We start from the raw sequence: 25997 nt of genomic DNA, 5'->3' as shown, positions 1-25997 counted from the left end.
TTTTTGTTTTAATTTAATTTTTATGGGTTGTTCTCCGAAATTATTTGATTTTTTATTATGCAGTAACTCAAAGATACCGTATCCTCTCTCGCCACAAACGAAATATTTTGAAGCCGTGAAAAAAGGAATGCTCCTTTAAGTAGTACAGTAACCCACTCTCTGTTATCTCGCGCAGTTGTCTCTGCTTTCCCCTTTTTGTTGTAAAATTTTACCAATAAATAATTAGCATACCAAATTGGTCTGCTAATTATTCAGCATACCAAATTGGTCTAAATCTTCGGAATTTTATTTTTCATGTGTTTAGAAAATAAAAAACAATTATTTGGATCTAAAAAATTGCTATGTAAATTGCAATTATAGTACTCTTCAAATGCGCACATCTTTTTGTATTTCACACAAATTTGTCGTGTCGAGACCGGATATGGTTTCTTTTGGCAAAAATCTAAATTTTGCGTCTGTGTTATTTAATAACAATTATAATTGTTCCAAATTAGAGTCTTCTTGACGAAAAAACGTAAAAATTGGCACGTTTAGACACGTTGTATAACAACAAGAAAAACCTTTAAAAAGCAGTGTTTTCTTGTTTTTATTGTTGATTAGTTCATAGATCACAGTTCACACTGTGTGCTCTATCGTTCGTATATCTCTCACTGTCTGCGTCTATTTTCATATCTGTTTCGTTCACTTTTGCATCTTTTACAATTGTCTTCTTTTTCTTGAATACTTCCAATTTTCTTCTCATTTCTTAGTTATCAACATTTTCCAACTCAAGTTCTGAAATTTCAGAAATCAAGATGATGCGCTTCTCGTCGATGCTGGTTCGCAATGCCAAATTGTGTGCAAATGTCAACCAAATGCAAGTCGCCGCATTTTCAAGCAAAGCTCCTGAAATGATCAAGATCGAGAAAGTTGGAGAGAAGCAAAATGTTGCTCTTATCAAGCTGAATAGACCAAAAGCTTTGAATGCTTTGTGCGCTCAGCTTATGACTGAATTGGCTGATGCTCTCGAAGTTTTGGATACTGATAAGTCTGTCGGAGCAATTGTGATTACTGGAAGTGAGAGAGCTTTTGCCGCTGGAGCTGATATCAAGGAGATGGTTAGTCAGCGTATAATCCAATTTTTTAAAAATTATCGGATTTCAGACCAATAACGAGTTCGCCACCACATTTTCTGGAAGCTTCCTCTCCAACTGGACCGCTGTCAGTGATGTGAAAAAGCCAGTTATTGCTGCAGTGAACGGATTTGCATTGGGAGGTGGAAACGAGTTGGCAATGATGTGTGATATTATCTATGCCGGAGAGAAGGCTCGTTTTGGACAACCTGAAATTAACATTGGAACTATTCCAGGAGCAGGTAATTGACAATATTTTAAAATCAAATTTTTAAACGTCGATGATTCAGGAGGTACTCAGCGTTGGGCTCGCGCCGCCGGAAAATCATTTGCCATGGAGGTGTGCCTTACTGGAAACCACGTGACTGCTCAAGAAGCTAAGGAGCACGGTATTGTGAGCAAGATTTTCCCAGCTGATCAGGTTGTCGGGGAAGCTGTGAAACTTGGAGAGAAAATCGCTGATCAATCTCCACTGATTGTTCAAATGGCAAAGGAGGCCGTTAACAAAGCTTATGAGCTTACTCTTCAAGAGGGACTTCACTTCGAAAGACGACTTTTCCATGCCACTTTTGCCACCAAGGATAGAAAGGTAAATTATCAAAATGAATTTTTAAATTGCAATCTAGTTTTGTAGATAAATTATTTAAACTTATTTATTATTACGGTAGAAAAACTGCCAAATAAATACAGTGATCAAAATATTGTTCCAGTTTTTATTCCACCTTCTCTTAAAATGAAATAATCAGTTTCCTACCTAGTTTAGTATTTTTCTCGAAAACCTGATAAATTCCCCTTAAAAGATGTTTTTCAGGAAGGAATGACCGCTTTTGCCGAGAAGAGAAAGCCACAGTGGGAGTCGAAATAGATGCGCATCTACAGATAAGAGAAGAAGATGATTCAAAGTGCCTAGTTGAATTTCTTGTTTTATTATTTTTATTGTGTTTTGTATTTTTTCTGTATTTTACGGTTAGTTTCTTCTGCCATTGAAAATAAATATATATGTAAAGCTGCATCTTCACGATTTTCTGATTCCTTTTTTTTTGTAGTCAGTTTCGATTTTCCATATTTGTGATTTGTGATTGTTTATGTTTTTTTTTTGAAAAAAAAATCAATTAAACACTACAGAAACACTACACACTTGTATGCTGAATAATAGCATACCCACCTTGGGTCTGCTAAATATTAAATTTGTGATTTCTGATTGTTTATGTTGTTCGAAGAAAAAATCAATTAAACACTACAGAAACAGTGGACAGCGATGTGGCTTGACTGGTTCTTTCCCGTGAGTTTTGTAATATTTAATGGCCGGCAGGGAGCAACATCAAGCGGCAAAGTTTGAAAAATCTTCCCTATCACGATTTATTAAGTTCAGTTTCAGTTTCTACTGTACAAAAATGTTTTTATCTACTATACTAGTATATCATTACCTAACCACCAATTTTCGGCCGCCCTTTCTTAGTTTCTCTCAATCTCTTCTAATATTTTCTATATCTGATTACCTCTCTCCCCACCAACATCTTTTCTTTTCTCAAATCCAGTACTCTATTGAATAATCACCATGACAACCTACTCCTTTTGTCATGCTTCAGCGTATCAGCTCAGAACAAATACACATTTCCCTTCAACTTCAGATCGAGATGCTCGTTGTAGGTTTGAGTGGTGGTGTTGCAACTGGAAAGAGCACAGTCTCGAGTGTCTTCAGAGCTCACGGAGTTCCAATCATCGATGCGGATCAAGTGGCTAGGCAAGGTCAGTCTAACTTAGGAAGTCTTTATTATTTAGTTGTAAACAACCTCTAAAAATTAGAATTTCCGTCATGTTTTACCCGCATAGGTCTCGCCACGAAGACATCGGGTTACTGTAACTGGTTCGCATCGTGGCGAGAACCATGCGCGTAAGATATAGCCAAAATTCTAATCTTTAAACGTCTTCGTAATAAGCTTTGAATTTTTCCAGTTGTCGTTCCTGGAACTTCTACCTACAACCGACTGCGAAAAGAATTTGGAGACGAGTATTTCGACGATGAGCACGGGGGCGTTTTGCGACGGGATAAGCTGGGAAAACTGATTTTCAGCAATCCAGAGGTTTAATAATAATAATAAACCTTTGATTCATCAAAATTTATTATTTCAGAAGCGGAAGGCATTGAATGGAATCACTCATCCAGCGATCCGTTGGGAGATGTTCAAGCAATTTCTGACACTGCTGATCACTGGAACAAAGTAAGATATTCGGACGAGAGTTGAATTTGGGAACAATTGGAATCATATTAGGAATACTTCACTATTTTTTTTTTGAAATCGAGGTGCAATCACGCTCCACGGCTAAGTGAAAACGCTCCACCTACCCAACGAGACCTACTGTTTGGGGGCGGAGTGTTATCATGGCGCATTTTCTGCGTTCCATTAATACTCGGTGAAAATCTTACATTCTACTAATTGCAGGTACATCGTCTTCGATACTCCACTCCTCTTCGAAAGCGGATATGACAAATGGATTGGAACTACGATCGTTGTTTGGTGCGACTTTGAGCAAGAAGTTGAACGAATGGTGACTAGGGACAACATTTCTCGAGCTGATGCGGAATCAAGAATTCATGCTCAAATGGACATTGGTATTCTTGGCACTCTTTGTAAGCGTATTCTTTAAAAACCAATTTCAGAAGAAAAAAAGAAACGCGCCAAGATCGTCATCGACAACAATGGAAACATCGACGAGCTCCGGGAGAAAGTAAAACACGTCATCGCTCAATTGGACAAGTCGTGGAAACCATACATTTTCCGAGTTGCATTCGGGATCATCCTCGGCGTCGTTCCATACTACTTCTTCAAATATATCCGATCTTAAGCTTGTTCTACTGTATATGTACATGAAAACTGTGATTGATTGTGATCAAGATTTATTTAATTAAAAATCACTATTTTGTAAAAATGTTTAAAAAAAGAGCATTTGGAAATAAATGTAGACTATCTTGATCTCAGCAATTCTTTCTTCTCGGTTACAGGCTGTTCAACCATTCTCTCGTGAATCCGGGCACGGTAGCTGCAAGTGGAAATTATAATGACAGCTGGAAAGTTAGAGAAATGTAATATCTTACTTTTGTTTTCGAATCAAAGTTCCGCTTTCAAAAGCTTGTTGCAACATTTTTCGATTTTCTCTAAAATTCAAATACTGCTCAAAATCCTTGTCTTCTGAAATTTCAGATATTCGAGAGAATGAATAAATATTAAACAATACCTTCCCGGTAATAGTTTAAAATATCTTTCCTAGACTGATTCTTCTCATAAAGATCAGCTTTGTCCATCAAAATAGAAACCTTCGAGTGATGAATGTAAATGTTCTAAACACAATTATTTTGATTTATTCTCTAAATTGTATTTAATCCTATATATAGGGATATATCCTACCGGTCCCAATTCTAATTGACGTGCAATTGGAGACCACGAACGATAAGTGAATCCCCAGTAAAGATCATCGAGGAATTCTACAATCGATGGGAAGAAGAAAATTGCAAGAATAATCTTAATAGCTCCAGTTAGATTAGTTTTCGTTACCTTAGCTTACGTGCGAAATGTTAGACAGAGAAATTACGAATATTGGAATCACTGCAGCGATCATTCTTCAGAATGGAAAAATAATAATAATGAATTCTTAATTCCCTATTCTCATTTACACGTTGAACAAAGTGCTTGAATAAAAAAGAGCATGAAAGTAGAGCGAATTTATTTATCGCGGTGTGAAAAAAGAGATTACTCATGAATATCGAAGGGCCAAATAATCATCGTACAGGTAAAAAGTTGAAATGGTGATAGTTAAACAATACACGGAAGACGATAGGTGGTTAAAGCACGGGAGAATAAATAATAAAAATGATGATGAATGAATTACATCAAAAGAGTTCGAGTTCTCCTCGGTAATTTCCAGCTGGCAGCTTTGACGTATCCATGTTGTCAAAATAAGGATGAACGAGAGCTTTTTTCGCGTTGAGACGAAGTGATGGATCGTAGATCAGCAAACCCTGAAAATATTATTTTACTTGTTAAAGTACTATTTTAGAAATCTTACTTCAAGAAGAGAGAATGCAGTATCGTCCAAAAGGTGCTTTCCAGTCTTCTTGTCGTAGAACTTGTCACGGAGGAAATTCTCACGCCATTTTGGGAACGTCGCCTTGTAGTCCGGAAGTGATTCAACACCATTCCATTCCAACTCAGTCGGTGTGCCGAGAACTCTGAAGATGCGGAACAGCTCATCAATTTCTGAATCTCCTTGAAACAGTGGCTTCTTCGTGGCCATTTCAGCAAAAATGCATCCAATCGACCACATGTCTACGCCCATCGAGTATCTCTGAGCACCCATCAGAATTTCTGGAGCTCTATACCAGAGAGTGACAACCTGAAAACCGGACAATCATTGTATTGGTGTACAGAATGAATGCAAACTCACTTCATGCGTGTAAACGCGAATCGGGATACCAATAGCTCTGGCAAGTCCGAAATCGGCAAGCTTGATTGCTCCATTGTTGTCGACCAGCAAGTTCTGTGGCTTAAGATCGCGATGAATAACACGACGCTGATGACAAAAACACATAGCTTGAAGAATCTGGAACAATTATTCTTGTAAAGACATCGATTTTAAATATTTCCTCACTTGGAATGTGTAACTTTTAAGAGTTTCGAGCGGAAGGTATTCATCTTTTCCCAACTGATCCATGTATCGTTTCAAGTCGAAAGACAGGAATTCGAAGATCAGGAAAAGCCGGTTCTCCTGCATAATGACCGCTTCCAATCCAACAACATTCGGATGCTGGAGCTCTTTGAGCAAGCTGATCTCTCGCACAGCCGTTGATGGAACACCCTATAAGAATTATTGTTTGAAAAAACGAAACTGCTACAAAATTCAAATACCTCATCTTCACTTTCCAATCTGATTTTCTTCATAGCAACCATGGCATTGGTTCTTCTGTTTTTGCCTTTGTAGACGACTCCGTATGTTCCTTCGCCGATTTTTTCGAGCTTCGTGAAATCGTTGAGTGTGTAAACCGAATCTCCCTCGTGGGCCACTTCTCCTTCGCGAATAGGATCCATAACTAAAATTGGAAATGAATTTTGTCAGAACAATTGTAATACAACGATAGAAAAGGCGTAAGCGTGTAATTTTGAATCATTTCCACTGCCGCCGAAAAGGGGGGACAGTCGGTGCGAGACCATTGCTTAGTGAAAAGGCATGCACCTTTGATGACAATTTATTCCGAAAAGGAGAGTACGCGCTGAGAAGGATTGTTGTGAAACATTGCATTCATATGATAAAATTTAACGCAAAACTGTGCAGAAAAGAGAATAAATACAGGCCGGAAAATATAAAAATAACTACTCAAAATAATCATAAACTTGATTTGTTCTACTTTATGAGGCTTCCAACAAAACTAAACAGAGTTTCAAAGAAAAATCGTAATCTTGGCTTCGGAGGGTGGATGGCGAGAGTTGCTGCCCCGAAGACCATAGAGAGGTAATTTTTATTATTTAATTTTACATGATGAAAGCGAAATTTGGCAAGTAAGCAACGAATGCATTTTTAGGAAATTATTTATTCAGATAAATCAAAAAATAGAGCAGATTCCTTGAAATCCTAAAAAAGTGAGGACTTCGATTCTGTCTGAAGATGGAAGTTGGCGCCAAATTTTTGGCTGCGTAGCGACTCATTCTTCATTGTGATACGCAGCCAAACAACGTCCTTTCAAAAAAATTCGCGCATTTGATTTTCTCTCGATTTCTATACTTTTCTCAGGTTTGTACAGTGTTTTTCTTGCTAAGATCAATATTTTATTAGAAATGCATCAAATTTCTCAATCAAAACAATTTTTTCCTGCAAACCTTTTTTTCCAAATTTATTTTTTGAATTTCTCGTTGGAAACTAGTTGAAAATGCTAAAATAATTGATAAATCTTTGTTGCAGTATGTCCGAAGATCATCACGACGAGGAGCAATTCGACTCTGCCGAGTCCGGAGCTGCTGCTACTTTCCCGAAGCAATGCTCGGCTCTTCGCAAGAACGAGCACGTCATGATCCGAGGAAGACCATGCAAGGTAAAAAATAATTCAGTGAATTTTCCTAATTAGAAATTTTTTAGATCGTCGAGATGAGCACCTCCAAGACTGGAAAGCACGGACATGCTAAGGTTCACATGGTTGCCATCGATATTTTCACCACCAAGAAGCTTGAGGATATCTGCCCATCCACCCACAACATGGACGTCCCAGTCGTCAAGAGACGCGAGTACATTGTAAGTTGTTAATTAGTTTTTAAGAAGGCTTTCAAAAAAATCAACTTTGGACGGTTAAACAAATCTTTTGAAAAATGAGTTAATCAGCTGTAAAAAATGTTATTGATCAAATTTTCAGCTCATGTCGATCGAAGACGGGTTCTGCTCGCTCATGGATCCAGAATCTTGCGAGCTCAAAGACGATCTCAAAATGCCAGAAGGAGACTTGGGAAACACTATCCGTGAGGCTCTCGAGAAAGACGAAGGAAGCGTCTTGGTAATTATTTCGACATCCACCTTTTGAATCTGAAAATTTTGATTTTCAGGTTCAAGTCGTTGCTGCCTGCGGAGAGGAGGCTATTCTCGGATACAAGATTTCTACCAAGGAATAATTGCATTTATATACAATTTCATAATAAAAGCAGTTCCAGTTTAATCATCCCGCTTTTTATACATCATTCGAAAAACATCGGGCAATGAACAAGTGCACCTCCGCTGGTGTTGTGTAATGTGGGTGTTTTATGTGTCGTGTTGATTGTGATATCTGCTCACCAAACGAAAATGAATTGCTTGCAAACCGCGGAGGTGACATCTGTCCATGGAGTGTTAAATCAGATTCAGTTGTCAGACTTTGTAATCACAGTTCCTAGTTTTTGGAACTACATGGCCTGTGCAGCTTTTCCACCCTTTGTACACTACACCTTATTGCTTATTGAGTTGACCCCAGGTTGGCCGCGTGCCAATAGAGCTGTTCACTTTAAAACGTGTCCTCCTCCGCGACCTGCGAGCACCCCCTTAACCACGATAATATCTAGGTGCAGTATCAAAGACCCACCTTCCTCAAACCTCACTAGCCATCCTTCCTTCATCAATTGGCAATTTAAAAGAGTCGCATAAATTTCACAGTCACCCAGGAAGATTTCGTAAACTCTACGCTTCCATCATCATCTCGCCACATCTCGCACCTCCTGCCGCGTTTACACCCGTGTCCACTCTTTCATCAGCCTTGATTGTTTGCCTTTCTCCAAAACCACACATATATCCGTCCTAATCTAGATTACTGTAGTCCGTCTCCACCTGTTCTTACTTAAGCTTTTCCTATCTCCGGCTTGCCTTCACATTCGCAAACAAAGCCTGAGAATTTGATGAGTATTTGTTCCATTTGTTGCATCAACCAGCATGTTGTATAACTGTTCATTTTACGATTCCAATAAGTTTTTATGATGGAGTACTGTTAATAGCGTTTTTACTTTAAAATTCTCAAACTGGTTAGCAGACCAATTTTGGGTCTGCTAAATAGTTTTTATAAAAAAACCATTGACAGTACAGCCTCTAAAAAAGATTAAAATAATTTTTGAATTCAGAAAGTTCTTGTTTCATATAAATAAGAGCCATCCCTCTACACGGGTCATCTAGTAGCTCTAGGTCGACACCTGTTCGTAGCAGGTTTTATGAGCTCAACAAAGGTTGTAGGTGAGCCGTGCCAACGTCTCAGTTTCAAATTCCGAGTTGAGTATTACGAAAACCTGGGTATAAAACGAGGGGATGCCGAGAAAAAAAGAGTAGTGGACACACACACACATACGTCTCATCTTCTTATTTCTTTTCGTTTCTTCCCGTCCAGGAGCCACTTGTCGTCCCGTCGTCATTTTGAGTTCCAAATGATGAAAGATTCAATGAATCACGGAGACGCAGGGTCCCGTCGATGGCTCATTTTGCGTGTTTTAGTGGCGGGACACAGGAAGAAGTCGAAGATTCACAACATGTCGCAACTGATTCATCACTAGTGCCTTCTTGCTCCAAGAGCAATGTTTTTCTAATTAGTTTGTACTACTTGATAACTTCTTAAGATTTGTTCTACTACTTTTAAAAATTTGGTTTTGTAGCTAGAAATCCTGAAAAAAAAAACATTTTTGCTATGAACTTTTTTTTGGATATACTTTTATAAACAGCATCTAGAATTAGTTAGAGTACCTGAAAAATCAAAAATACGAAATAGTACTTGTATCCTATGTGCGAAGTTGCACGATTTTCATTGCAAAATTAGGGTCTCCGGTCTCGCGACGACCGAAGAAAATATAAATAAATTGAAATGAAAACGAGTGTGCGCCTTTAAGAAGTACAGTAGTTTTTTTTGAAAGTTTCCTTGAATTTTTTTTCCACTTCAAATTATTCGTTTCGCTTCGAGACCAAGTACCGTAATAGTACCGTAAATTTCGAATTCCTATTTTTTAAAAAAATTCTTTAAACTGAATTTAATCAAAAATCAATATTCAAGTTAAATTTTCACCTTTTTGGTGAGTTTCAATTTCTCGAATGATACAGTAATTTTGAAAAAATAATTTTTTCTTATTTCAAATAATCTAAAAAATAAAACTTCATATTCTTTCAATGATGCCGAAATTTACAAAAGCCATGGTAGTTTATTAGAATTTTTTAGAATTTCATGTCAAAAAATTGGAATAGTTTTCACCTATCATAATTTGGAATTTGTAATTTTGACCAAAAAAGTCCTACGAATTTTGTATTTAAATTCAAGAATCATAGAACTTCGAACCTGCAGGAATGTCCAAAATTGTTAGACTTTAATTTTTTGTTGGGGAATTGTTGGTTTTTTTTTTTGAAAAAGTGTTAGACCTATATTTGTATGAGTACAAATGCTTTAAACATAATTAGAAACAAAAACAATTTAAAAAAATCTTTAATTATTTGGTTGACTTCCAAAATTGTTGAGAACTTGCAATTTTTGGATATAGATGGAACCAATTTCAATTTTTTTAAATAAAAAAGTATTGCTATGATATTTGACAATTCATCTTCTTCTCTGTATTTTCCGTACCCCAATGGTTTGCACTTCAATATAAGTTTTAAATTTAAAAAAGTTGATTTCCTTGTTTCCAAAACACTTCTATGCCTTAAAATGTGATAAAAATATAATAAACGATTCAATATTAATTCAGAAAATGCATTCACGGATATTGTTACTACTTTTGATGTTCGCATTCAATGTCGGCCTAATCAATTGTGGTCAAAGTCTTGTATCACCTCAATCAAACTGTAAAATCAGGTAAAATTACCCACTATTGACAACCACCAATTATATCTTCTTCTTATAATTTCTAATTATAGGTGCGAAAATGGTGGAATGTGTGTTTTCGATTTGGAGCGACCCGATTTTCATTCATGCATCTGTCTTTTGGGGGTCTACACTGGGGACAGATGTCAGATTAGAAGTAACTCAAAATTTAGAGTTTAGGAAAAATATTTAATTTTGAAATTTCAGTTGCTCCCGAAGATATTGAAACAACTGCAACATCCGATGAAACATCACACCCAATGAATATCCAACATCAGCGTATGTTTCTTTAAAATTCAAATTATCATGATTTTGTCCCCATTTGAAACTTCACTTTAAAGGCACACACTGTTTTCTGAGTGGGTCTCGCCACAATTTCAGTAGAACTAAGCGCTAACAAGCGCTAAAACGGTGTTTTTCAATTTCTGAAATTTTAAAATAAAAAATGTTTGCCGAAGTTGCCGAACCCAAAACTTTTCGGCAACTTTTTTTTCAGTTTAAGTTGGTCTACATATATTTTGTTGGATTTATATTTCGGAGGGTTTTTGTTTAAAAAAAAAGTATTTTTACATTTACGGCGAATGACGTAATTGCCAATATTGACAAAATTGTCAAAAAAGCCAAAATTGCCAGAATTTCCAAAGTTACCAAAGTTTTCGATATTGCCAAAATCGACCAGTGAAGTATTATGCGCGCATCGCAAAGGAACTGTTACTAGGGTTTTTTTCCTGAAAGCTGAACAAAAACATTTAAATGTGCTATTCTGTTGTTCCATTTTTTTGTATTATTTTGTTTGAGAATGTAATTGGTCCTGACACGACAGCTGTCGAGATGTCAAAAGTTGTCAACCACAACACATTTTGTTTTAGATCAGCAATAAATTCTTTAAATTCCAGAATCTCAAGCTGATATTGATGATGCTCGACGACGTGACGATGAGAGAAAACGTGAGTACGAGAGACAAGTCGCCGAGAGGACACGCAAAGAAAAAGAGGATCGAGAGAGAGCATCAGATGAAGAGAGACGCCGACAACAACACGAACAGTATTGGAAAGAGGTAAGCCCTCCCCCCATCAGCAGAAAAGAACAGTTGTTTTAAATTGAAAGAGAGATAGTGAGCATCTCAATGAGCTCTCTATCACATCGAGCAAGCAGACACTTGTTTTGAACACATTCCACACCACCAACGGGAGGTGCATTTTCTGATTGAGCAAAAGATTTGGGCGGTATATGAATGATAGATCAAAGGGGACAATTTGAGGGGAAGTGTTCCAATTGATATTTGATTGAAAACTAGTTCCGGATTTTGGATTTGCCTGTTGCCGCCAAATGTTGTAAGAATATTATTGTCAAAAACATTGAAACATTTATTGCCCATGAGCCATATAAGGTGAATCATGGTGCAGTGGGGTGTGAATAAAGCAAAACATTAGATTTTCAAGAACCAATCTGCACAAAAATTAAATTTTCAAGTAACAAAGTGTGACAAAAAAAAGCATTATATTATCGGCGTAATGTTTTTATAGGTAGTTTTGGAATTTCGGCTCAGAATTAACCTTTGCTACATGCCAAAGTTTCCAATAATTCCAAAACTTACCGAGTTTCCTAAAATTACCAAAATTGCAAAAAATGCCAAAGTTAAAAAAGGTAATTAAAAAATTTCTAAAGCTGCCAAAATTGGCACAATATAAAATTGCCAACTTGACAATATTTCTAAAATGACGATAATTTACAGAATATACAAAACTGCCAAAATTCCAAAATTGACATAATTGCAAAACTGACAAATTTGTCATATTTCCCAATATTACCAATATTGATAAAAATGCCAAAATTTTTAAATTGACCAAAACTTATAAAACTGTCGGCCTTGCCAACACTTACCAAAAATGGAAAAAATTCCAAAGTTTCCAAAAACTGGGTTTTGGCAAAATTTCTGAAGTTGCCGAAATTAGCAAAACTGACATATTTGTCATATTTGCCAATATTGCCAATATTGAGAAAAATGGCCGAAACGTATAAACTGTCAGTCTTGCCAAATTTGCCAAATTTGCCAAAAAAAATTCGAAATTATCGGAAATTCTGAAAAGAATATCTACTCACTGTAGACGTGAATATTTTAAAATATCTTACCCTCCGCCCCCTCATTTAAAAATTTTCCTCTCAACAAAATATTTCTAGGAGACAGCTCGCCGTGAGCAACAACGAGCTGAAGCCGAACGAAGAATTCAGGAACAAAGAGTACGTGATGATGAGAGACGCAGACAACACGAGGCTGAAAGATCACAAATTGAAGAGAGACGTAGAGAGGTTTGAATGAAGTACCGTATTATTTTAATTCTGAATCCCTTTGCAGGAAGAAAGCCGCCGATTGGCTGCACAACGAGAAACCGATGAAGCAAGAGTAAGAGATGAAGAGAGACGGAGACAAGAAACAGAAAAAGAAGTAGAAAAGGAATTAAATGATAAAAGGACACAATCAATGAATGAACAATTTGAATATGAAGGTGGAGATGAAGAATATCCACAAGTTGCTGAAAAAGAAGATGAATATGATGAAGGGTATGAGACAGATAATACTGAAGATGTTACAATCACAACTACAAAAACTACAAAACTTATGAAGCCTATGGTAGAAGAGAGTAAAGGAGTAGATGGAGATGATGGAAGTGATATGATTATGGAAAAAGATGAAATGGAAGATGATAAAGAACCAATTAGAAAAGAAGATGAAAAACTTATTGATTCGATTAAACATGTCTTCAATAAAGCAGTCGATGAAACTGTAAAAGAACATCCAATGTAAGTTTTTTCTAAATCTAGTTCTAGATATCAACTATAATTATAATACATATTCAAAAGTTGCTATGTGAAACATGCTATGAAGCACCCTGATTTTAATCCGACGCCTGAAAAAAATACAGATGTTAGGAATTTTGTACACCCATTATCAGGGCACACCAAAAATGGGTGGGATAATTTATAAAATTTTATTTGAAATTTACATTTTAGCTGTTGGCTAAAATGTGAATTAAAATGCTCCCAGTACCGTGTTTTGTAAATTTCATAGTTATCAATTCATTAAGAATAAGTAAAATGTGATGAGGAAAAAAGTTTTTCGTGTGCAATTTTAATGTTAAAATTGATTTCTTAACCCATTAGGAAACTTTAACAGTTCCAGAAATAATATTTCTGAAAAATCATCTCAAAAAAAAACGTTTGATTTCTAATTGAATTTTTTTTAAGCGAGGAAGACGAGTATTGGGATGAAACTTCCAAAAAAACAGACGAAGATAGTTGGACGGCAGAAAATGAAGGAACCAAGAAAACAGAAGGTTTGTTAATTTTTTAAAATTAAAATAATTTCAAAATTTCCAGAAATATTTTTTTTTGAGTTTTGGCAATTTGTTCCCATTTTTAAAACTGATTATTTTTTGGTACATTGGGAAAAGTTACTTTTTAAACAAATTTTCGTGAATTGATGCAGGCTTAAGCCGTACACTGTGCAAATAAAAATAATAAAAATATTTATAATTGTAGAAAAAAAAGATTGCTGGTAAAACTAAGTTTCCACCATTTTTTGGGAGTTTAAATTTAAAAATTTTAAATTAATATAATCAAAAAAAATTAAAATCATGTTTTGACAATTACATTAAAATATCCGCCATGAGGGAACCTTATATCGTACTAGGAAGTTGAAAATTTATCAAGTTTAAAATTATTTTATTTTTTTCAGAAGCCGATGAATACGGTATGGAAGAAGGTACAGAAGGATGGATGATGGTGAAAAAAGAAAATGAAAATGCAGCGGTTGGAACTACAGTATCCTTGATTACTGTAACTTTCCTATTCACACTTATCTTCTAAATATCATGAAAAAAGTATTCTCAAACTCCCAGTTTCCCTGTTAAGTACCAAATGTTCTGCCTTATTTTCTAGTTTCACGGGTTTCTTTTCATTGAATTTATCACACCTACTTTTGCTCATTTCCTTTCATTTTCCTAACTCATATCTCACTTTTTTCTCATTTTTAAATTCAGTTTAACCTTACAGTATTAATTATTGTTTTTTCAATACTACTTTATCCTTGATAATTCCTAAAATAATAATAAACGCTTACGTAAACCAATAATTACCGTAATCCTCTCGGGATGTAGTCACCTCATCCAAAATTCAATTAACGTCGACAACAGAACAGGTGGAAAAGTGACGGCGAGAAAAGGAGCCGCCCGTCTTGTATGACTGACTACCCACTGATTTCTTTCTGCTTTGCATTTGTTATCTGATCTCCCACTAACGTCAGGTGAGAATACAGAAATTTCAGATGATTTTATATCTTGTAACCTGAAAGTTTCAGACTCAAAATTCCTGAAAATCCAAAGGAATGCCGATGGTTGTTGCCAAGAGAAATGCAAGGGAACGGACACGTGTACACACTGTTAATCAGGTTTGATCCTTTTTTTGAGTTATGAAGAAATTACAGTAGTTTTCTGATCAGTGATGTGAGCAGCAAAGTTTTTTGGCATATTTACAAAATCCCATTTTCTCATTGTTGTGCCCAAGTTTTTTGTGAATGTATATAGGAATGTCGAGAAATATTTATACTTTCTGGTACATTCATTTGGCAAATTGAGACTTTGAGGAAGATTTTGAGAAATTTTTTGAGCATCTCAATTGAAAATAAATGCATCTTTAGAGAGTGAAAACATCTCTTTATATGCCGATATAAATTTACAACAAAAAACTTTGGCACAACGATGAAAAAGGGGAATTTTGTAAATGTTTCGAAAAAATGTGCCGCACTTCTCTGTTTCTTGTACATCAAATGGCAAGATGTGCTTCCAAAAAAAGTAAGAAGCTTTTTTGTAGATTGCCATTTCAAAGGTGTTGTAAGTGAGGATTTATTATTTCAAATTATCGATTATCGATTATTTTAAAAAAAAAACTGATCTTGGCTGTTAAGATGTTTCAAAAATCGAAGGATCTCTCTTTTTTTGAGAATTTTACATACTTTCAATAATCCTATTTGACAAATGTCAAATTATCTACATACGTCAGCCGTGATTTTCTGTAATAGATTATAGAGACCCTTGAAACAAATAGTATTCAAATAGTTTAAAATTCTAAATCGTACAAAAATATATCCAAAAGTCCGTTCATTCAAATACTTCTTATTTCAGGCATTTCTTGTTCTGAAACAACATCTTCCAAGCCTCCGTCAATTCACAAAACGTGTCAGCAAACTTCGTATACTGAATGCAGCAATCACTTACATTGACACACTTCTTAAATTAATTCAAAGTTCAGAAGCAGTTCCTCAGTCTGTTATTTCTGCAACTCTTGGCCCAATTGTTCCAACTCCCGTTCGAGCTGTCCATAAAATCTCAAAACCAGACACAGTCATATCTCAACCAATCCGTCCCCTTGCACCAGTTCTTCCACGCCACGAAACGTATCTCCCAGCTCCAATAGCTGCGACGTGTGCTCCAGATCATTCTCTAGTCGACTATAGATCAACATTCGCATCGTCATTAGCACCACCAGTTCCAATGCAAATGCCTTCAGTATTCTCACCTCAACCAACATTCCCTTATATGAAGAGTCTACTTGATTATCCAACATATTTCTATCAACCATCAACTGCACCTCCACCACCACCTGCACCAACTGCACCACAATCACATTTGATTGTTAATAATCAACTTGTACCAATGCCCTCTTATCAATGTTTTTGAATAAATACATTTTATTTCTATATGTGCAGTGGCTGTTCAGACTATTCAGGTTTCTCGTAAACTTTCGCTATTTTCCAAAGAATATTACTCAGAAACCGGACTTTTCGAAAGCGAAAATTTCATTTCCGAATACTTTTCAACAACCCACCTCAAACATGCCAAAAGATGAAGCAGCGGACATTTGGCGAGTTCATTTATGACAAAAAACTCTTGAAATACGTTTTCTACAAGGTGTTAGTTGTACCTCAATAAAGGGGAGCGGCAAACGATTTTTTCCGGCAAATCAGCAAATTGCCGGAAGAACGGCACTTGCAGAAAGTTTTCAGCAAATTGTGGTTTTGCTCATTTTTTTTGGAAATTTCAGAATTTTAATTTTAATCGGAAAATTGTACGCATCCTATGATTTATTTAGAAAATTTATTTAGAAAAATAATCAAATTCTATGAAAAAATCTTTTTAAAGACGAGAAAAAATGTGAAAAAGGCACAGTTCTTTGGCATTTTGCCGGAATTGGTAATTTGCTGGAAATGAACATTTCTGGCAGTTATCCTAGACTGGATTATCGACCACAATCCCCCAGATCGGCTTAAACGGAAGCCCAGTGGGAGCACCACCAGGAATGGTGTACCTGATTCCCAGATCCGCAGTGCATAGAGCAATCGTTTAAATAATATCAAGCTTTGAAAATACCTCCTTTTTTGCAATTCCACAAACTTTTTGAAATTTCAATAAAACCTTAGCACTGGCGGGAAACTCAGATTTTTTCTTTTATAATGTTTACTCTAGCTACTGTTTTCCTAATTTATTTAACGGTTTTTCTATGATGGAGTCATAACTTTTTAAAAATTAAACAATTTTCTACACGATCCAGAAGTTTAACGTGCTGCTTCAAATGGAAAAAAGAAGGAATTGGCTTCTTACAAAAACATATATATGAAAAATTTTTGTACCTCACAGTGAAAATAAAAGTCTGTCCATAACATTGTTATTCTCAGCAAAAAATATTTGTTCAAAATATTTAGAAATTTATCGAAACATAACTCTAATGTATTTACTTTCATTCTGCACTTTTCCTTTTCAAAAACACAAAACTAGTTTTCCTGGAATTTGAAACTTTTGTGCTCTATTCGTCGTACAAAAGTGTCAGAGCTCATTTCCAAAACGTCATTCTCTTTCCTTTTTTCTCTCTATTTGACCATCCTTCTACCTATGTTTGCCTTTTTCATCATGTCCTCCCGTTCCTGTATTCAATTTCCGGTCTTTTACCGCTCACGTATTTTTTCTTCTAGTGGTCTACTATGGTATATAAACAAGGCTCACGAGCTTTATGCTTCTCATCTGACTGCAAACTTTGGCAATAATATTTACATACTCGTTCTGGTAACTTCTTGAGAGATTATCACTTATTGACTTTATGTCTAATATGTTATTTTTGCAGTGTCATTTGACCGTCTGTTGACATGTGGAAAAAGTCGCAATTCACGGCATATAAAAAGGTGGAGAGCGATGAACAAGATAGTGAAAAACAAAACACTTTCAATTATCAAAAGCTATCTGGTAAGTACTTTATCAATTGTTAGTTTAGAAATTCTTTTTTTTTCAAATTTTTTCTTTAATGGTATTGCACCCGGCCAGAGTTGTATCGATGTTTTTTCCGGAAGTTTATATAGAAATATAGAAAAATCGAGAGCCTCACCCAAAATTACGATTTTAAGTTAAACAGTGAGGCGCAGTAATATTTGAGGAAGTACGGAATACTCACAAGCTCAACGAGGTTCCTGATAGATACATCTTAAATTAACTGTGAAATAATTTAAAATTTAAACTTTTGAAAAATTCGAACTTTGCTATTAGGTATTTATAACACCAAAGGAGGATTTTAGGGCAATTTCCCCGTTGATAAGTATTCAGTTTCCACGGAAACGTTCTTCAAAATTCAAACCAAATAATTTCAGAATCAGAAACCATGCCAGTCCACCAAAAAACCCGTAAAGGTTCAAACCATTCAAATGCTTCAACTGCATCAACCTGTTCAACTACTTCATCTTCAAAGCGATATACCTCTTCACAACAGTCATTTGCCTTTGTGCCGCCCGTATTTCCGGTCGTGCCACAGAAATTTGTATTTTTCGGATAATCAGCTGCTCAAGGAACCTCTTTGAGAATAATGTATAAATGTATTTTCTGTAATTAAAGATAATATTAAATAAATTATATTTCATCCAACAGACGATTTCGTATTAAAAAATAGCAACTAAATCATAATGACCGAGTGATATGAAAAAACCATAAGATATACTTGAAGTGCAAACAGTATGAAAAAACTCAAAAAATATAAAATATTTTGAAGAGAGAGTACAAACACACTTTGCAAACAGAATGGGCTTCTTTGTGCGATTTTTTCCCCGACACTTTTACTTCATGGATTTTTATAGGAATATTTGGACTATTAATATGATCTGTTACTTTTAAAATTTCAGCGGAAAACATTATTTCAATCATTGCAAAATTTTAGAAATTTAGGTCAAATAATTTTGTAAATATTACAGAGTTTGAAAGGATTTAGTAAAGAATTTGAATAAAAACCGCGATAAATAATTTTTGGAATTAAAAAAAAAACTCTCGTTATAAAATTCGTCTACCCCTGATTCAGAATATTTATTTTAAACAATTTTTAAAAATTCGCTAATTTTCTACTTCAGCTTTAAGAAGTTTCAATATTTCAGTGCTATTCCGTTAATGGAACTTTAATAAATTCAAGAAATTTATTTTGTTTAAAATTTTTGTCATGAATATTCGGAAACACACAAATTGTAAATTTGAGGAATTTAACTTGCGCAATCAGTTTCTCGATTGATTTTCTCCAAATTTGAATAATTCCAAATTGAATTTTTAACATTTGCCAGAATTTTTCAAAATTCCAAGTACTTTCAGATAGACTGACCACATTTTATTTCTGCACTTTATAAAACAATCCTCATTGTTAGATAATTCATCAGACTTCACATCAAGTGCACTGTCACTGTATCAACAATTTAAAGTCTTCGTGATTTCAAGTTTTAACACCAATTATCTCCCACTTGAGAATATGAATCATAGTCAAACTGCTCCCAGAACAAGCTTCCTTGCTTTTCTTGTTCTTTTATTTCATAACAACTCATCATCACTTTCCTCCGTTTCCAAACTATTTAAAAACGAAAAACCGGTTCTAGTTTTCCGGCAATTTGATATATTTTCCCTCCCTATTCACTTGTCGCCCATCTTCTTCTGTCACTGACAATTCTGAGTGACAGTCTTTTATCGTATTTGAATCTAGGGCACCCAACTTCGAAATATTACCTTGCTTATCGCATGTATATCGCAGTATATGTATTACATTCGAAATTTGTCAGTGCACTTGTGCAAGTTTTCAACTAATTTTCTAAAAAATCCGTTTATGTTAGAATTTGTAATATTAAATCCATAATATTTGACTCATCAAACGTAAACGTTTTGTTGAAGTGTTTAATTTACAATCAAAAAGGATCAATTAATCAGTTTTCGCTAATTTTGTTTTATTTTCTGCGAGTATTATATTTTAATTTCGTCTTAATTATTTGTATGTAAACATTTTAGGGATTCAAATATGCGACATTGCTCAAAATAAATTTTAAAAAAACCCACATTTCTCTAAAATTTTTCAACCTTTTTTTAGAGTTTAATCTATTTTATTCACGATGGGAATCTATTTAACGCGTTTGTAGAAATTTTACACAGTACCAATTGCATGCAGGATTTTTGTGAGAACGACAGAAATATATACATAGACGGCTCGAAATTTTAAAAAATTTAGAACAATGTCCATTAAAAATTTGAGAAATTAAGTGAAAAGTACCAAATTCTTGCAAAATGAGATCAAGAGCGTTAACCTTTTCCACTCTTTTTCTCTGATCCTTCACTTTCCCACTCCACTTCCCCCAATTATTCTGTACATTTCAATTCACGCAAACACATGATTCGAAACTGTCTCTTCCTCTTGTTCATCCAACTTTTCTCTATCTCTCTTTATTCTCAACACTCTCTCAGTTTACTTCCAATTTTTACACGTTATTCATTCTCTTTTCTGAATGAATTCATCAAAAAAGAAGGAGATGTTCACAATCATAAAAACGCAATTACACACACAAAAAGCAAGCATGTTTTCGTTCGGTGCCACTACTAGAACACGCAAAAAAGAGAAAACCATCAATGGAACTCAAGTTCTAGGTGTCATCAGTTATATATTTGCTACATATTTCTAATTTTTCTGTCTTACAAAAATTAGTTTAAAGATGGTCTTTTGGTGTATGTTGTATATACAACTAAAACCAAAAGAAATTAACAAGCTTCTTGACCCCCGACTATTGTATTTTCGGAACTTGTCCGGTTTGCTGTTGAAACCTAGTGACTTGATGCTAAAACGAAGAAAATCCAATTACTTTTATATCATTGATCTTTATTTATTCTCCATTTTTCTGCATATTTCCCCATATTCGTACAGATGACACGGAAATCATATTCCATTTCCGTAGTGCCATCTATCTGTCATCGTTATCGTTTGTTTTGAGAAGGATTCCTTTTTTGTTAGAGATTTTGTTTGTTTGGGCCATTTTTGAAAGGCTGTGATAGTTTGATAAATTAGGTGTAGGGAAAGTTTGAAAAAATGTCTATACAACTGTCAGCCTTCTGCAAACAGTTCCGATCTTTCTGCAGCGAGTTTTCAGATTTCTGCTGAAGGATGCAAGCTTTTTGAAACAAATTATCAGTTTTCTGTAGAACGCTGCCAGATGTTTCACACCAACTTGAAAAATACGGCAAACATTCTGCAGAAAGCTTGGAATCTAAATTTTCGAAAATTTGAGTTTGTGAGTTTTTAGACCTCCCATCTACAGCATTGAACTCCGTTCCATTTCCTCTGATACTTTTCTCTCTTCCCCACATTTTCACAGATCACTTGTTCATTCTGACTGAACTCATTTGGTTTTTTTTTCTTTTAAAAGATGGGTCCACAGAAGCCAATTAAAACGTTTGTCAATTCAGTTTCCAACTGCTTCTTTTATGGGTTTCTCTTGCAACCACACTGATTTTGTGACTTTTTTCCCGAATTCTCGTCACGCAATTGTCCTTTTGGTGCAAAAGTGGCAGTTGTTGATGTGATTTGATAAATAAAACTTTGTTTTTAGTAAAAAGAGAAAAAAGGTCGAATTGACATAAGTTAGGTGGGTGTACTTTCTAGAAAAATACATAGTAGAGGGGTACATTGCAATTAAATGAATAATTATTACATTTGCAGTCTATTTTTTGTTCACAAATCTTTGTAACAAATGAAGTTGAACAATTCAAACTTAACTTTTTTCTTTAACTTAACACTTACTATAATTTTTTTCCTGAAAATCTCAAAACAAAAGTTTTTGCCATTATAAAAGTTTAAGTTGCACAACTTCGCAAAATAAATAATAAATAAAAAAATTATAGAAGTTTATTAAAATTTTTTACTCTGTTTTTTTTGTTTATTTTCCCAACTGGTGATATGTACTACTTTAAAACTATCATTTTCATTTTTAATGTGCTCAAAACTTCTTTCTTCAAAATGCCCACCACCACCTAATGCATTTCACTTTTCATAAAATTCTTCAATCACCTGTCTTCCTGTGTGTACATGTATTTTTTTTATCAGTCACACCCACCTCAGTTCTTACTAATTATATGAGTCAATGAGAGTACTTGAACAAGTCCATTGAGTGCTCCTCTGTTCCATCAGGTTCACTTTCCACGTCATTCTCCTTGAAATGTAGCATCGTAAACTTGCATCTCATCCACACCAAAAACCTAAGTCAGTAGTTCCTCTCTTTTTGTCCACTACTTCCCTTTCTTCTCCTCATTTTCTTCCCCCGGGAGGAAACGAAAAAAGCCATGAGGAATCTATCAAATGCAACATAATCTGAGAGCCGAGAGTCGGATGAGAGAGTTTTCAACTTTTTTCCGCCGCCCATCAATCACCACCCCCTCCCGGGACCATCACCTGTCGGGATCATTTGAGTTTTATTAATTCAACACCTCTCGTTTTTCAAAAGGCACAGCGCCCAAAGATTATCTCGTTCACAATTTTGAAAACTCTTTAAAACATTTTTGATTTATCTGTCTAGATTATATTTGTCACTAATTTTACCCTCTTGGAATTTTTTCTACAAAAAATTAGCAAAGGATCACTTTGAACTAGAAACAACTTGATCTGGAAATTTTGCAGGCAATTGTTTCAGTCTATTTGATTTTGGAACAACTGGCAAACTTTTTTTCAAATTTTTATATCCGGTTCAACCGATACCAAGATGTTTTCAATAAGTTTCCAGTGTTTGCCTACCCCTAGATACCTTTTTAAAAAAATTTCCAAATCGACTTTCAAGTCGACTTCCTCTGTTGCCAAATTTTTTTGCAGAGACTTAATTTAAAGATAGTTGAAGTCTTCTTTCAAATGACAGTCAAAAATCGATCTGAAATTACTTTGTTGGCGAATACCATTTTCAAGATCTAAAGTCTCTCATCTAATTTATTTCTTCACTTGAACCAAACAACAAATTACCAATGTTTTTTTGGCTGTTCTGTCGCTGAATGAATGAGTTTTCTAGGTTCTAAAAGTCGGAAATTGTTGATCTGTATACTCTGACCATTTCGTCAAAACTCTGCAAATTCCCATATCCGGTTTAACCCATACTTCCTGAAGGCCACACACGCTCACTCCGAAAATTGTCATAATATTCCAAATGATTTTTTTTTCAAAAAGAGATTTCACGGTTGGTTCTCCATTCATTGCGTCTTCCGGTGTGGCAACCGTTTATTTATGACTTTTTATATATTTTCGTTCTCCTAGTGCCTCACGGTAATTAGTGACATGTGTCCGGGTGTGCCATGGAACCAGGAGTCCCCGTCACCCCAAAGGGTGTCCCTTTGGAGAGAAGTCGCCACATCACACATTATTTTTTTTCGCGCTCTCGCGGTTTTGTTGTCGTGCCTAGTAAGATCTACGGGAATGAAAACTGAAAGAAAACGGAGGAGCTATGTGTGTATATGATTCTACTTCTTTCCTTTTTTTGCCTTTTTGCTTATTTGTAAATACATTCATTCTAGTCTCAAAAAGAACGGATGCAGGATGATACATACACATACTCACAATAACAACTACGGCAAAGATCAAAAAGAATACGCATTCCCTCATTTTTAGTTTCTATTTGATACAACAAACAACTTTATCTCTTTATTTTTCACAGCTATGCTCGAGGTGTCTAGAATATCCAAAACCACGTAATACATCTGGTTTAAAAAATCAACCCTATTTTAGACCAAAAAAACTTAAGTTGGGTCAGAAGTTTCCAAAAGTTGGGCAAGACTTTCGCTTCAGTTAAATCTAAATTTGATCTCTTACCAAACTTTGATCAAAACTTTTCCTATGTCGTTTAAAACTTGGTTGAAATATTTGCAAGAATTAAAAAACAATTCCCAATTTCCAACTTCAACCAATTTTACCCAACTTTTTCAGAATTCGCGACATTACATTTTGGAATTTCTAGAAACCAAAAAATATCAATAATTCTACATTTTTATAATTTTGTGCTCAACTTTAAAATTGTCGAAACAACAGAAAATTGTTAATCTTTTGAGATTTTGATATTTCACCTCACAGCAACAAAATTCCACCCTTGAACTAAATTCAAACCTCCATTTTTTGTTTTGTATTACGTGAGAAAAGGAAGACCACCTACAGCTACTTGAGAATTTCAATTGGAATAGCTTTTGGCCGATGTTTCTTTTTTCAGGAAGTTTGAACTAGAACTTGCTAGAAATTTTTAAAGTCTAGCTAGACTTGACAAAAAAACAGAGGGATGAAATTTTTTTGATACTTAAATTTCTCATTTGTGAAAAAAACCTTGAACTACTTGAAAATTATGCTGAAATTCGGTTGAAATTTTTCTCCAAGTTATTCCAATAAATTTTGATTTATTAGAATTTTCAACTCTTCCATAAATAGTCCTACTTAGCAAAAAATAGCAAAAAAAAAACGAGGAAAAAAGTTTTTGCGGCAAACGGACGGATATAATAAATCTTTCTCTATGCAAAGTATGTTCCTGTTCTTCTTTTCTCTGAAACTCTTATTCTTTATTCACTTTTTTTAAGTTCGTATTTAACATGTCAAAACATTCCTTTTTGAAACTCATTGTTTTATCTGAGATTAAAGTTTTTTTTATTAATTTTACCATTGCTTAAAAGTAATTTTTGATAGAATTTTAAAATTTAAAACATTTTTTTTTATTTCCGGCGAAAAATATTTTAGATATCTGTCCTCTCCATTTAATGTTCATTTCCAGAAATTTCGAATTTTTGGCGGCATTGAAATTTTTCATTTTTCAGTTTTTTATTTGTTGAAAGTTAAATGGAAACTTTTACAAGAGACGGAAAAATTTAAAAAATTGAAAAATTGACCAATTGAACAATAATGACAGCTCCCCCTGACCTCCCGGACTCCCGAGGACCGGTCCAATTTGTCATTTTGTTTATTTGTCTAAGTCATAATTTTTGTTTTATTTTCCTCCTTCCGGTGTAGCTCTTATCTTGACAACTAAACTTTTTATTATTATGACAATTTTAGGAAAAAATCCAATATATAACACCCTCGCACATAACATTTGTGGAAATTTTTTAAAAAGATTCTAATTTTCCAAAATAAAGAGATCTTATGAAAAAACTTTACCATAAAATTGACAATTTTCGAGGCGGGCATGGGGCGCCCCTATCTCACTCTGCCTGTTTCCCTAGACTGCACTTTCATCTCTAATTTGTTATATTCTTTTCTATGTTTTTTAGTATTTTTCTTCATCTTTGCCACTTGAAATTCGGAGCCAATAGCACACAATGTTGCATGTGAATAACTAATCGCTTTCATTCTCTCATTTGTCTTAATTATTCCATCAGATGTCATTTCGAATGAAGATAATTAATGTTTAGTCCGTGGTGCCAAAGACCTTTATTGCGTGATATTTTCACATTAAAGTTGTCGATTTATATAAGAAAAAAGTATATTTTCAGCAATTTTACTTTCAGACCTGAAGCATATGGCTAGAAAGGTTGATGTATATATTTTCTTTTTTTTCCAAAATTCTCAAACATTTCTCAAATAACTTCAGTCTTGTTAAATGAAAAAATTGTTAAATTAAAACTCTGCTCAGTGCAATTTTTTGAAAATTTGGCGAAATTTTAAAACTTTGTGCAGTGTGCAATATTCAAGTTACAAATGATTGCTGAAATTTTGAAAAATCGGCAATTGCCAAATTTGACAAAAATACAGCATAGTTTTGGCATTTTTTATTTTATTTTTATATTTTTAATCGAATTTTTTTCTTTTACGACAATTTCAGGAGAATATAATGAACAGGTTCAATTTCGCAATTGAATTTTTGAAATTTTCAGAAAAAAATTGCAGCCATAATTTGCCAAAAATTTTCAACCATTGAATACACTACAGTAGAAATCAGATTTTTGTTTCTTTTTTAAGTTTTTTTTCAACCATTCCACAAAAGTTTTGAATTTGATAATTGTCAAATCACAGACCATCCCAACTTTGTTATGATCTCTTTTTTCAATCAGATTTTCAAAAAATTCTGAAAGAAAGAAGAACATGCTTTGTCTAATTCCTTGATCCTCCATCTATTTTTATATTAAAAGTACATATTCACTTATTATTTTACATATAATCAGTTTCTTTTATCTAATCCATTTCTCATTTTGATCTCTAGTTTTTCTTGAATT

General features: G+C 34.5%; 8 protein-coding genes and 5 non-coding genes across 19 annotated transcripts; 7 read left to right on the top strand and 6 right to left on the bottom strand.

Moving 5' to 3' along the window:
* Positions 1–786: 786 nt before the first annotated feature.
* Positions 787–2118, top strand: ech-6 (putative enoyl-CoA hydratase, mitochondrial). The gene is made up of 4 exons (NM_001379869.3): positions 787–1097; positions 1144–1354; positions 1403–1701; positions 1924–2118. Exons 1-4 carry the CDS (start codon positions 795–797, stop codon positions 1975–1977), a joined length of 867 nt encoding a protein of 288 aa, NP_001366674.1. The 5' UTR covers positions 787–794; the 3' UTR covers positions 1978–2118.
* Positions 2119–2237: 119 nt separating this feature from the next.
* Positions 2238–4087, top strand: T05G5.5 (Dephospho-CoA kinase; the record flags this gene model as incomplete). 4 transcript variants are annotated; one of them, NM_001268094.4, is made up of 6 exons in its annotated part: positions 2238–2394; positions 2744–2861; positions 3069–3196; positions 3246–3334; positions 3557–3726; positions 3775–4086. In NM_001268094.4, 6 exons carry the CDS (start codon positions 2371–2373, stop codon positions 3957–3959), a joined length of 714 nt encoding a protein of 237 aa, NP_001255023.1. The 4 variants fall into 4 exon arrangements, with proteins under 4 accessions (NP_001255023.1, NP_001255024.1, NP_001255025.1 ...); NM_001268095.3 differs by lacking the exon at positions 2238–2394 and having other exon boundaries at positions 2693–2861; positions 3775–4087; NM_001268096.3 differs by lacking the exon at positions 2238–2394 and having other exon boundaries at positions 2750–2861; positions 3775–4087.
* Positions 3997–4736, bottom strand: T05G5.4 (uncharacterized protein). Its single transcript, NM_066753.4, has 5 exons — positions 4677–4736; positions 4520–4633; positions 4350–4452; positions 4210–4303; positions 3997–4154 (listed from the first exon to the last, which is right to left on the bottom strand). Exons 1-5 carry the CDS (start codon positions 4728–4730, stop codon positions 4079–4081), a joined length of 441 nt encoding a protein of 146 aa, NP_499154.2. The 5' UTR covers positions 4731–4736; the 3' UTR covers positions 3997–4078.
* Positions 4737–4817: 81 nt separating this feature from the next.
* On the bottom strand, positions 4818–6198 carry cdk-1 (Cyclin-dependent kinase 1). The gene is made up of 5 exons (NM_001027576.6): positions 6017–6198; positions 5760–5966; positions 5556–5711; positions 5178–5504; positions 4818–5130 (listed from the first exon to the last, which is right to left on the bottom strand). The coding sequence occupies exons 1-5, from the start codon at positions 6194–6196 to the stop codon at positions 5002–5004; spliced, it is 999 nt and encodes a 332-aa protein (NP_001022747.1). The 5' UTR covers positions 6197–6198; the 3' UTR covers positions 4818–5001.
* Positions 6199–6476: 278 nt separating this feature from the next.
* iff-1 lies at positions 6477–7808 on the top strand (the record flags this gene model as incomplete). 3 transcript variants are annotated; one of them, NM_001268091.4, is made up of 5 exons in its annotated part: positions 6477–6617; positions 7065–7194; positions 7239–7391; positions 7510–7647; positions 7697–7808. In NM_001268091.4, 5 exons carry the CDS (start codon positions 6517–6519, stop codon positions 7760–7762), a joined length of 588 nt encoding a protein of 195 aa, NP_001255020.1. The 3 variants fall into 3 exon arrangements, with proteins under 3 accessions (NP_001255020.1, NP_001255021.1, NP_001255022.1); NM_001268092.3 differs by lacking the exon at positions 6477–6617 and having other exon boundaries at positions 7066–7194; positions 7697–7804; NM_001268093.3 differs by lacking the exons at positions 6477–6617; positions 7065–7194; positions 7239–7391 and having other exon boundaries at positions 7513–7647; positions 7697–7762.
* Positions 7438–7677, bottom strand: T05G5.17. Its single transcript, NR_147813.1, has one exon. It is a non-coding gene; the product is annotated as an Unclassified non-coding RNA T05G5.17 (non-coding RNA).
* Positions 7809–8732: 924 nt separating the features above from the next.
* Positions 8733–9153, bottom strand: T05G5.15. The gene has a single exon (NR_052638.1). It is a non-coding gene; the product is annotated as an Unclassified non-coding RNA T05G5.15 (non-coding RNA).
* A 1177-nt stretch (positions 9154–10330) lies between these two features.
* Positions 10331–14576, top strand: T05G5.1 (Prothymosin alpha-like; the record flags this gene model as incomplete). Of its 2 annotated transcripts, NM_001268089.4 has the most annotated exons (8): positions 10331–10437; positions 10500–10603; positions 10654–10725; positions 11343–11503; positions 12628–12756; positions 12803–13248; positions 13693–13781; positions 14183–14576. In NM_001268089.4, 8 exons carry the CDS (start codon positions 10334–10336, stop codon positions 14311–14313), a joined length of 1236 nt encoding a protein of 411 aa, NP_001255018.1. The 2 variants fall into 2 exon arrangements, with proteins under 2 accessions (NP_001255018.1, NP_001255019.1); NM_001268090.3 differs by lacking the exons at positions 10331–10437; positions 10500–10603; positions 10654–10725; positions 11343–11503; positions 12628–12756 and having other exon boundaries at positions 12929–13248; positions 14183–14313.
* A 39-nt stretch (positions 14577–14615) lies between these two features.
* Positions 14616–16193, top strand: hlh-4 (Helix-loop-helix protein 4). Its single transcript, NM_001392180.1, has 3 exons — positions 14616–14749; positions 14804–14893; positions 15627–16193. The coding sequence occupies exons 2-3, from the start codon at positions 14831–14833 to the stop codon at positions 16179–16181; spliced, it is 618 nt and encodes a 205-aa protein (NP_001379052.1). The 5' UTR covers positions 14616–14749; positions 14804–14830; the 3' UTR covers positions 16182–16193.
* On the top strand, positions 14992–15141 carry T05G5.16. The gene has a single exon (NR_052637.1). It is a non-coding gene; the product is annotated as an Unclassified non-coding RNA T05G5.16 (non-coding RNA).
* T05G5.14 lies at positions 15224–15373 on the bottom strand. The gene has a single exon (NR_052636.1). It is a non-coding gene; the product is annotated as an Unclassified non-coding RNA T05G5.14 (non-coding RNA).
* A 1275-nt stretch (positions 16194–17468) lies between the features above and the next one.
* dao-6 (Dauer or Aging adult Overexpression) lies at positions 17469–18407 on the top strand. Its single transcript, NM_001392179.1, has 3 exons — positions 17469–17561; positions 17620–17738; positions 18137–18407. The coding sequence occupies exons 2-3, from the start codon at positions 17642–17644 to the stop codon at positions 18316–18318; spliced, it is 279 nt and encodes a 92-aa protein (NP_001379310.1). The 5' UTR covers positions 17469–17561; positions 17620–17641; the 3' UTR covers positions 18319–18407.
* A 4648-nt stretch (positions 18408–23055) lies between these two features.
* Positions 23056–23192, bottom strand: T05G5.13. Its single transcript, NR_052635.1, has one exon. It is a non-coding gene; the product is annotated as an Unclassified non-coding RNA T05G5.13 (non-coding RNA).
* Positions 23193–25997: the final 2805 nt, after the last annotated feature.

Source organism: Caenorhabditis elegans, chromosome III (assembly GCF_000002985.6).
Source record: "Caenorhabditis elegans chromosome III".
In the NCBI taxonomy this organism is placed as follows: Eukaryota; Metazoa; Nematoda; class Chromadorea; order Rhabditida; family Rhabditidae; genus Caenorhabditis; species Caenorhabditis elegans.
Note: the sequence above shows the minus strand (reverse complement) of the source record. Positions and strands in the feature narration are given on the sequence as shown.